The sequence below is a fragment of the Gekko japonicus genome, unplaced genomic scaffold (genome assembly GCF_001447785.1).
Source record: "Gekko japonicus isolate JY-2015 unplaced genomic scaffold, Gekko_japonicus_V1.1 scaffold1666, whole genome shotgun sequence".
In the NCBI taxonomy this organism is placed as follows: Eukaryota; Metazoa; Chordata; class Lepidosauria; order Squamata; family Gekkonidae; genus Gekko; species Gekko japonicus.
The window spans coordinates 176,347-187,724 of record NW_015170331.1 but is presented as its reverse complement, the minus strand read 5'-3'; the positions used below and the strand labels follow the sequence as shown (position 1 = coordinate 187,724).

Here is an 11,378-nt window from a genome sequence, read left to right as displayed (position 1 = left end):
CGGCGGGGGGGGGGGGGGGAGTCTCAGCCCAGGAGGAGCAGGGCATATGCTTATTCCCCACCACCTCCCGTTAAAAGGATGCCGGGTGGCAGAGCTGCGAAGAGACCTCTGCATGAGTTCTTGGGGAATCACAGCCAGTCAGTAGATGATACCAGGTGGGGACGGACTATATACCGATGTGCAAAGCAAAACAGCTTCATACGCACCTTCCGGAAATCTCGCTTCTCAAAGTCCGCTTCTGCAATCTTCTCGTATTCCAGGACGGTCCTGGCATTGTTCAGCTGAAAGGGAAGACCGGAACACCGTCAGTTCCCATCCTGCCAGGGAGTTCACAGCAGCCTCGCCCTGGCCCTCCGTGTCCAGCCCAGCTGTTGCTTTTTGGCACACCTTGAAACCCATGAGCGGATTCCAGAGGCACCGGCTCCTGCCTGTCTCAGAGGGTTGTTTACTTTAGGAATCCGGTTCCAGCTTCATGCATTTGATGATGTGCCTGAATATCTATCAACAACATACGTGAAAGTCCGCAGCACCTGGGAAGTAAAAGCCTTCGCGTGCCCCGTGGAGATGTGACTCATCCTTTAACAGTGAGTACGGGATTTTAAACCATTCATGTTTTACCATTTCTACAAACAAAACAGAGCACCCCCACCAGTGTTCCCTCTAAGCTGAGTTAGTGTGAGCTAGCTCACAGTTGTTTGGCCTCCAGCTTACACATTTTTGTCTTGGCTCAGGGAGGATGGCTCCAGAGCAAAGTAGTTTATGCAGTAGCCAAATCGCTCGCTCACAGTTTTAATGCCAGTAGCTCACAAAGTAGAATTTTTGCTCACAAGACTCCACAGCTTAGAGGGAACAATGCTCCCTCTAAGCTTTGGAGTCCTGTGAGCAAAAATTCTACTTTGTGAGCAACTGGGATTAAAGTTGTGAGCGAGCAATTTGGCTGCTGCATAAATTAGTTTGCTCTGGAGCCATCCTTCCTGAGCGAAGGCAAAAATGTGTAAGCCGGAGGCGGAAAAAACCTGTGAGCTAGCTCACACTAACTCAGCTTAGAGGGAACACTGCCCCCACCCCTCTCTCACACTCACCAATTAGGCGCAAGCAGGGAAACCCTGCTGTGTTACTTCTCTCTGCACTGCCATGGACGGGACAGCATAAACCTTCTGGGTTGGACCTGACCAGCATTTTCAACCAATCTCACCTAATCTCCCACCATTCCACGTGGCGCTTGTAAATCCAGGTCCCATCAATCCTCACACAGACCTTTGTTATGGTTGCCTCTCGGATGCGTACGCACACCTTGGCGTGAAGGTGGTGGGGTCTGAGTGGGTCAGTGAAGCTGAGAGGGATACCGCTAATGCCGCTCTCTGTCAAGAGTCTAAACTCCTACGCGGAGTCAACTCAAGGCAGAATGGTCAAAGCTGAGTCACCAGACCAAGATGCATCTACTCCCTTCGGGAATCATCGGCCGGATCAGCAGAAGAGAACGGACAGTTCCAATGGGGGTGGGAGTGGAGGAATCGTGGAAGGGCAGCTACTGGGCGGCAGCAGTCAATCATCAACTGTGACTTGGAGTCTCTCCATGCCAACCCCCCTTCTTGCCATCTAAGAACACTGTAGATCTAGGAATGGTCTGCAAGCGCTGTGGTTTTGGGGGACAATCAATGGAATACAGAAGGTTCTGGGAAACATCCCGTCATCCCCTGGGCAGCAGCAGTCGTGGGAGGTGGCACTGGCGGGGGGATCTATCGTAGATAATGGCAGTGACACCTTGGCTCACCCTGGTTAGCGCCACGCAGAAGAAGACAGCGGTAAGCCACTTCTGACCATCTCATACCTCGAAAACCCTACAATGGGACGACCCAAAACGAAAGAAGGTAATAGTGCTAGAAGACAGGACCCCCAAGTCGGAGGGCGGTCATTTAGCTACTGGGGAGGAGCAGAGGACAAGTAGCGCTATTCTTAATGATGTAGTTGAACTAAAGCCAAGAGGACGTTCCGTGGTTGATGCGAGGGGATGCACAAGCAAAGTCCAAAGCTCTTCGACACGTATTACGGAAACATGAAATGTTCAGAAGTATGAATCAAAGTAACTCAAAATCGTAAAACGAGAAATGGAATGTTTAAACATTGCAACCCTAGGAGTAAGAGAACTAAAGTGGACTGGATTAAGGACGTTTTCAGTCAGAAAACTACGAGGAAGAAATGGAGTTGCTCTGACGCTGAGGTGAGAGGCAGGACAAGCAATCCGGGGTCATAATGCAAACATTGACCAAACGATATCAGACTTCATGGAAAGCCTATTAAAAGAAGTCCCTCACGTTTATGCCCCGGCTACAGATGCTGAAGAGGGGAAAAAAACCCTGAAAACTTGTCTGCAAGCGTCTGGGAAGAAACTGATCAAACAAACAAGGCACGATGAAAATCATACCTGATTGGAATGCAAAAGTAGCAAACAAAAGTAGAATCAAATACTGTTGCAAAATTTAGGCTAGGAGCACTGAATGAGAGCGACTCACAGAGTTCCGTGTAGGCAGCAATTTGTTCGTTGAGAACATACGTTTCAGGCAACGGAACTGACAACTGTATACGTGGACATCACCAGATGGCCAAAATAGAAATCAAACAGATTATATAATTGGAAGCAAAATATGGAGAAACTCTGTTCTCACTACCAAAATGAGAGCAGGAACAGCTTGTGGCAGCAGCCGGGAACTGAAAATCAGAATAAAGCCGAAGAAAAACACCAAAACGTTTGTAGTGCCGAAATATAAACTAAACAACATTCCTGAAGAGTTTAAAGACCACGTAGAGAACAGATTTGGATTGCAGAGTTCAAGTGAATGTGAAATGGAAGAACCTGCGTTTTAGAAATGGCCCACATTCCAATTCTGAAAAGGGAGACATCCAGGACTACAGCAACTTTCAGACCGTGGCTTTAATTTCTCATACAAGCAAAGTGATGCTCAAAATCTTACGACAAAGACTGTTGCCATATATGGAATGAGGAATGCCCGATGTTCAAGCTGGATTCAGAAAACAAGACGGCCTAGAGAACATATTGCAAATTTACATTGGTTACTGGAACACATGAGAGAATTTCAGAAGAAAATTAGCATCGCGAAAGCTACGGCTGGTTTTAAAAGAAATGAGCGTGACACAACATCATATTGTTTTGAAGGGCAACCTATACTCTGAATAAGATGCTATTGTCAGGACAGAATGCGGAAAACAGAATGGTTTCCAGTTGGCAAAGGGATCAGACGACGACGACGATGAAGAAGAAGAAGAATAATTAGATTTTTATACTGTCCTCCCCGTGAAGTGGGCTCAGGTAGTGTACAACAGGTTAAAAGCAAATACATAATGATTTAAACGGTTAAAATTAAGAGCTCTGCAACACGAAGATCCTGGAGCCGAAGGCAACACCATTCACAGGTTTTCTAACCCTGATCATCAGGGGAAGGAAGGGAGAGAGGAGGACATCTCTGTCTAGCAGGCCCTGCCGAATTGTAACGGATCCCGCAGGGCCTGCATGTCAGTCGACAGAGAGTTCCGCCAGCTCAGAATCAGGACAGAGACGGCCCTGGCTCTGGTTGAGGACAGCCAGACACTCTTTGGGCCACCAGATTTTTTTTGCCGGAGCGCAACACTCTCTGGGGGAGAGGCCGTGGTGGGGTGGTTAAAAAAGAGCTGGGTGACACTGGATCCCACCAAGACAGAGGTTCTGTGGTTGGGGGGGGGGAGGGATTCAAGTTTGGGGTGACCGCTCCCAGCTCGTGACGGTGTGCCCCTAAATACCAACACCAACTGCCAAGAGCTTGGGTGTGATGCTGGATGCCTCCCTACCAATGGAGGCCCCGATCACAAACGTTCCCAGACTGGCGTTTTTCCAACTACGCCAGGTTAGGCGATTGGCCCCCTACCTCTCTTGCCCCGACCTAGCCACAGTAATCCACGCAACGGTCCCCTCCAGATTAGACTACTGTAACTCACTCTATGTAGGGCTACCTTTAAAAGACCCGGAAACTCAAACTGGTCCAGAATGCGGTTGTGTGGGTCCTTACAGTTTGGTGTCGTGGTTAAGTGCGCGGACTCTAATCTGGGAGAACTGGGTTTGATTCCCCACTCCTCCACTTGCACCTGGCTGGATGACCTGTTAGAACTGTTCTTGAAAAAAGAGCAGTTTCTGTCAGAGCTCTCTCAGCCCCACAGGGTGCCTGTTGTGAAGAGGGGAAGGAAAGGGAGTTTGTAAGCCGTTCTGAGACTCCTTCGGGTAGCGAAGGGTGGGGTATAAATCCAATCTTTCTTCTTCTTCTACAGGAAGGAGGAGGAGGACAGACACCCTGTGAGGTGGGTGGGGCTGAGAGAACTCTGACACAAACTGCTCTTTTTCAAGGACAGCTGTGCCAGAGCTTGTGACTGACCCAAGGTCACATCAGCAGGTGCAAGTGGAGGAGTGGGGAATCAAACCCGGTTCTCCCAGATTAGAGTCCGCACACTTAACCACTACACCAAACTGGCCCACAGCCAAAGGAACCCTGTGCACAGCATGTATTCAACCTGCACTGTCTCCAGGTGGAGTATCGGACCAAGTTCAAGGTTCTGGTATTAACCTTTAAGGCCCTAAATGGTCTGGGACCCATGTATCTTTGGAACCACCTCTCCTGGTATACCCCCCGAAGACAACTGCGTTCTGCAGACAAGAACTTACCGGTGATCCCTGGCCCAAGAAACATCCGGCTGTCTTTGACCAGAACCAAGGGGTTTTCGGCCCTGACTCCAACCTGGTGGAACACTCCGCCAAACAACATTTGTGCCCTGCGGGACTTAATGTAATTCCACAGGGCCTGTAAGGCGGAGTTGTTCCGCCAGGAATTTGGTTGAGGACAGCGATGGTTTTTCCACCTGTCTGGCACTCCTGTCTTTCTTGCCTGCCCGCCCTGGCGAGATAGTGACACAATTTGAAGTTTCTCAGCACCATCTACTTAGATTAATTGCTGTCTTTTTATTGTTTTAACTGTGAATTTTCAATTATGGTTGTGTTTTTACTGTTGTACACTGCCCTGACCCTGTTTACAGGGGTGTGGGGGGGTGTCTCGAAATTTAATTTAATAAATAAATAATAAACAATAAAGCAGGGAAAGGGGAAGACCCCACATGAGATGGGTTGACTCGGTCAAGGAAGCTCCAGCCTTCAGTTTGCAAGACCTGAGCAAGGCTGTGAACGATGGGGCATTTTGGAAGCCGTTCATTCACAGGGTCGCCATGCTGGAAGCGACCTGATGGAACACGGCATACCCACAGCCAAAGTAATCTCCCTTCCTTTTTCACTAGCAGAAAGGCTGTATTGATCCAACCCAGGCGGACCGCTGCCGGATTTGAAACGAACCTCGGACTCATTCAAAGGCAACTCGACAGATCTTTAATAAACTAAGTTGACACACTTACACTCTGGTCACACGGACATTTAGTGCAGGCTTCGCTGCTGATCCCTCGTGCATTAAAGTTTCCTGTTCATATTGGCAAACCTACCTCCTGCACCGAAGCGGGCTGAGTCCCGCGGTTTTCGCTCTTTTTATCCGTGTTTTCTGACACCCGTTGGAACAGGTGTTTTTTTGCTATCCCGCGCTTTGCATCCGCGGTTTTGGTATCTGGACAGCAATCCGCCGTGACCGCCCTCCCCCCCCCCCCCTTTTGTGTTTCCGGTTTAAGTTATGCACATGTGCAAACAGGCACTAGCTTTTATTTTGGTCTTTTTAATTTGTATGTACGCCCAAGCGCATGTTTAACCCCGTTTTCTTTCTCGTTTTCCTTTACGTCTTCGATCTCGTGTATTGACAGTTTGGTAACGCCGATGTTGCTTGTTCAAGCCGTAATTCGGCCATGCGCATGGGAAGACAAGTGCATGCGCAGGTTTTGTTTTTTTAAAAACCCCGCGCCGCCACGGGGACGGTGCGCTGTGTGATCAGTACTTCGTGCGAGTGAAGCAGAAGACAGAGGGACCGTCTGACCACCTCCAAGCGATATAAAATGTCGCGGATAGAAGAACTGCGGGAAAACTAGCGCGGTAAGAGGTCCATGTGACCACGGCCTTAACACTCTATAATGGTCAAACAGGTGCTCGTTAACTCTATACTGCTGCCATAGCACAGTCGGGGGGGGACGGATGGACGGGACGACTTGTCTCTGTTTTCCCGGACAAACCAAGCCTTCTACCACCTTACCTCTTGCAGTGCTTGTGCGTTTTTGTGATCTAGTTCTAGAGCTCGTTGGAAGCAGCGGCTGGCGGCCATGGCGTTCCCCAGGCAGAGGTGGCACTTGCCTTCCCGAAGGTGTCCCTGAGGGGGCGAGGAGAAGGAGAGAGAGGGAGAAAACCCTTTGCTGCAGGTACTGAAAATGGGGGTTAGAACCAGCGGGAGCGACACACAGAGATCACGTACCCTCACAAAGCTATCGTCCATCCTGATAGACTGCTGGGCGTCCCCGAGGGCCTCCCGGAACTTGCCCAGCATCATCAGCGTGGCTGCTCGGTTTCCATAGTAACTGGCATTGCTGGGACACGCATCTGAAGACATGTAACGGGACAGCAGTTAGTCTTGAAAAGCCCTCCATTCCTGGCAACAAAGTCTTGTTATCGTTTTTTTAAAAGTTAACATGGTCAACATTTTGCATGCTTTCCTGGAAGGTTCTGAAGTGTAAGAGGGCCGCTTTGTCTTGTTGCAGTCCTGTCCTTCAGCAATCACTTGATCTATGGGTCACAAGGCTGGCCCCCCTTACCAATCAGGAAGGCAGTGATCCAACACCACACTTGCATGGGAAAGAGCCGGGGTACAAGCCGTGTTCCCTTCTAAGATGTGGAGTCTTGTGAGCAAAAAATTCAACTTTGTGAGAGCTACTGCCATTAAAGTTGTGAGCAAGCAATTTGGCTACTGCATGAATTAGTTTGCTCTGGAGCCGTCCTTCCTGAGCTAAGAGCCAGAATAAAACTTTGTTGGTCTTAAAGGTGCCACTGGACTCTAAATTTGTTACACAGAGATATGTGTATATGTGTATTAGTCTATTACATTAATAGAATGGCCTGCTTTAGAGAGGCAAGCTACAAGCAAAGACTGAAAGGGAGGAAGGTGCTGTATACACATGCATTACAGGCGTCTCCGTGTCCAGTTCAGTTGGGTCCAGTGCTCCCTCTAAGCTGTGGAATCTTGTGAGCAAAAATTCTATGCTTTCGATGATGTGCCTGAATATCTATCAACAACATACGTGAAAGTCCGCAGCGCCTGGGAAGCAAAAACCTCCGCGTGCCCCGTGGAGCAGGAGTCCCGATCCCTGGAGAGCTGCGATGTGACTCATCCTTTAACAGTGAGTATGGGATTTTAAACTATTCATGTTTTACCATTTCTACAGGCAAAACAGAGCACCCCCACCCAATGCGCCCTCTAAGCTGTGGAGTCCTGTGAGCAAAAATTCTACTTTGTGTGCGATTGGGATTAAAGTCGTGAGCGAGCGATTTGGCTACTGCATAAAATGGTTTGCTCTGGAGCCCTCCTTCCTGAGCTAAGTCAAAAATGTGTGAGCTGGAGGCTAAAAAACTATGAGCTAGCTCACACTAACTCGGCTTAGAGGGAACACTGGTTGGGTCTCCTTGTTGCTTATACACACGCTTGCTTGCACTGCTTTGGTGTGAATGTGTTGTGGACCACAGTAGAAACATGAGGCTTGGGTGAAGACAAAACAAGGCCTTTGTGACCAACACCAGGGTACAGCCTCAGGGTCCTGTCACTGTGGGTCAAGCCAGCCACAGAAGCAAGCTCTCCTGGGCAGCCAATGCAGTGCAGTATTTAGTGCTGGACTACACCTGAAGGTATTGAAGATCAAACCCCTGCTCTGCCACGGTGGCTGACCTTGGGCCAATCACACACTCTGAGCCTAACCTACCTCACAGGGCTGTCGTGATGATACACAGAGAAGGAGAGCTGTGAATCCTGAGAATCCATGAGGGAAGGCCAAACAAAGATGCAACCAATGTCAACCAACCTCCCCCTTCCCCCTGCCTCTCACCTATGGCTTTTGTATAGTAGTTGTATGCTTCGTTGTAGTCTTTCTTGGCATAAAAGGCATTTCCTTGCTCCTTGAAGGACTCTGCCTCCCTGAAAGAAAACAAGACGTTACAGCTTGCAGAACGCAGCAGCACCCAGGACTGAGAAATCAACGGGACGGTGATCGTACAATCACCAAAGCTACAGAAGAGGACTAAGGGACCCCCCCCCCCGCAATGCAGGGAGCATGTCTGTAGCTTCCTTAATGTATACCCTTCTCTTTCTGTGAAAGAACATTAAGACGTCAGGAAGCTGTTCACAGTTAACCAACTGAGAACATTAGATTTGGACAAGCCTTCGATCTGCGATCACATCATGCAAAAATCAAAGAAAGTGGTCTACATTTCTAACAGACGTCTTCCCAAGGCATGGAACAGTCACTCGAGGGTTGTCGCTAGATCATTAAAAACTTATTCGCCCATGAATCATATGTATTTGGATCCACTAAATTCACATACATGTGCATATGGATAAGGACAGTGGCGAAGAAAAAGGCATTCTTCGTGTCAGCTGGACTGATGAATCGGGGGCATATTTTTAGTTCATTACCCTTGACTGGGCATTGCAGATCTCATGCCCTTCACCTGGAGAGACAGAACATCTCACACACCTGAACTACTTGGGGTTTCTCTTGGCTCCTGGCACCAGTCTGGGGGATCTCACTGTGCCTGCTTATACACAAGGAAATTACCAACACAGGCCTACCAAAGGGGAACAGATCTTGAAATCTTGGGATACAGCCTGTTTACAGGACATAGCTGGAAGGATCTGCATCAAGGGAGAGGGGGGAACCCACCAAGGCTTCTTTCCAAATTTGGAAGACAGGCACAAATATTTGCATCCCAGCTGAAGAATAGTAAGACGTTACACAGGGGTCTGTGTCGGCTAATGCCGCCATGGGTTTGGGCTGTGTTCTCCTCCCCCCCCCGCTTCCCCCTCTCCTGCTGGAATGCCCTTCAGGTTTCTTCCCGTTATCTCTCTTGTGGCCTTGGGAGACTTGTTCGGTGGTGCCGCTGCTTCCCGCTGGGAGCTGCGGGCCGTTTTTCTGAGCGCACTTGCTTGCTTTCGCTTATTGGTTCATATCTCTCAGGGGGCCCTGTATGAACTGGGTATAACTGTTTGGGTTCCCGCCTAACCCCTCATGCCTGACACAGATTGTGTCCAACGATGACCCGAGTACCTTTCTCAATAAACTGACCCTTAATAAAGGAATGTTGTTGAGCTTGGTTGACTCGGGACCAATGCTCCCTCTAAGCTGTGGAGTCTCGTGAGCAAAAATTCTACTCTGTGAGCGACTGGCATTAAAGTTGCGAGTGAGCCATTTGGCTACTGCATAAATCAGTTTGCTCTGGAGCCCTCCTTCCTGCGCTAAGACATCAATGTGTGAGCCGGAGGCTAAAAAACTGTGAGCTAGCTCACAATAGCTCAGCTTAGAGGGAACAATGCTCAGGACTCTGACAGTCTGTTTACACATCAAGAGTCTTTGGTGCACTTTTACTTTTTAAACGTGCTTAGAACAAATCCACGAGATGCACCTTGGGAGGGGGGAAGAGGGGCTGAATGCACGGGACACAGAGAAGAGCTCTCTTCCCCTCTGCAGACTGGAGCCTAACCAGGGGCTGAATGCACGGGACACAGAGAAGGGCGATGTGTCGCTAGCTCTCTTACCCTCTGTGGACTGGAGCCCAACCCCTCATTCCTGACACAGATTGTGTCGAACGATGACACGAGTACCTTTCTCAATAAACTGACCCTTAATAAAGGAACGTTGTTGAGCTTGGTTGACTCGGGACTCTTGACAGTCTGTCTGAAGGAACGTTGTTGAGCTTGGTTGACTCGGAACTCTTTACAGTCTGTCTGCACATCGAGAGTCTTTGGTGCACTTTTACTTTTTAAACGTACTTAGAACAAATCCACGAGATGCACCTTGGGGAGGGGGGAAGAGGGGCTGAATGCACGGGACACAGCTAGCTCTCTTCCCCTCTGCGGACTGGAGTTCCGCTTGTGCTATTCTAGGCCTATATGACTGTGTCCCCGAAGAAAAAGATATGAATAGCTGCCCCAGCTTTTAAAAGCAAAATGCTCTGCAGAGAGGGGTACGTTACAGAGGACATCTAAAAGGCACAGGATAACTGGTTTTAAATCCAGGCAATTTAGATTATCCTCTGCCCCAGAAGAGGTGAAAGAAAATGACTGATTTAATTCAGGTCTTCCAAATTCCGGTTTGCGTCTTGTTTAACCAAACATACTGTCCTGCAGTGAATGGGAACATCTGTTAGCATTACACAGGGCAGGAGGTCCTCGGCCTGTAAGTGCTGCTGGGATTTTGAGGAAGGGCAACAGGGACCACCACCTAAACGGCTGCCGTGAAGGCAGGGCTAACCTCTAAGACAAGCCGCCTCCCATAAGGCGGGCAGCTGCTTCCCAACAGGCCCTCCCTGCAGATGTGAAGGTGATGCCTCCTGGGCCCGTCTTTGGTACCGAGGAGGCGGAGGCGAGTGACTTTCTTTGGGAAAGAGAGGCTGCTGGGTTCCAGTTTCCGAAAAGGGAGGGCACGCACCTGTGTGGCCACAGGGAAAGGCTGCCATGCCCAGAGACAGAAGCCAGTCTGGCCAAAGCAAGGGCACACGGCTGTGGCACACCAAGCAGTTTCTTGGCCAGGCAGCTGCCAGGCAGCAACCCAAAGCTCCTTTTCCTCCATATTCAATTCCAGGCCATTTAGATTTTATCCCCAAGACACAAGTTAGCAAATGCCAAGGAACACACTGGCAAGTGCTGTGTTGTTGGGGAGGGTGGAAGGGACCACACCGAATTAGGGGCATAATCCAAAGCCTCTGTTCATGCAACCCATGTGCCTTTTGCGCAACTGCATTTCTATGTGCTTTGAGGAGGAGAAGAGATTGGATTTATCCCCCGCCCTTCACTACCCAAAGGAGTCTCAGAGCGGCTTACAAACTCCTTTCCTTTCCCCTCCCCACAACAGACACCCTGTGAGGTAGGTGGGGCTGAGGGAGCTCTGAGAGAAACTACTCTTTTTCAAGGACAGCTCTGACCAGAACTACGGCTTGCCCAAGGTCATCCAGCAGGTGCCAAGTGGAGGAGTGGGGAATCAAACCCGGTTCTCCCAGATTCGAGTCCGCGCACTTAACCACGACACCAAACAAGGCAGCAGAGCAATTATGAAATCAAGGATTTCTCCCAAGTACAAAGAAACACCCAGAAGGTCTACTGGGAACTCCGTTTTACTGTCCTACTAACAGACCATGGACTTCAATATTTTAAAAA

General features: G+C 49.4%; 1 protein-coding gene across 1 annotated transcript in view; it reads right to left on the bottom strand.

The window, feature by feature from the left end:
• Positions 1-11,378, bottom strand: part of DNAJC7 (DnaJ heat shock protein family (Hsp40) member C7) — a 52,679-nt gene that overhangs the window by 19,927 nt on the left and 21,374 nt on the right. The window contains exons 2-5 of the mRNA XM_015418130.1: positions 8,056-8,144; positions 6,438-6,562; positions 6,222-6,335; positions 207-281 (exon numbers count right to left, since the gene is read on the bottom strand). Of these exons, the coding sequence (XP_015273616.1) occupies positions 207-281; positions 6,222-6,335; positions 6,438-6,562; positions 8,056-8,144 (403 nt within the window). The remainder of the gene's footprint in view (positions 1-206; positions 282-6,221; positions 6,336-6,437; positions 6,563-8,055; positions 8,145-11,378) is intronic.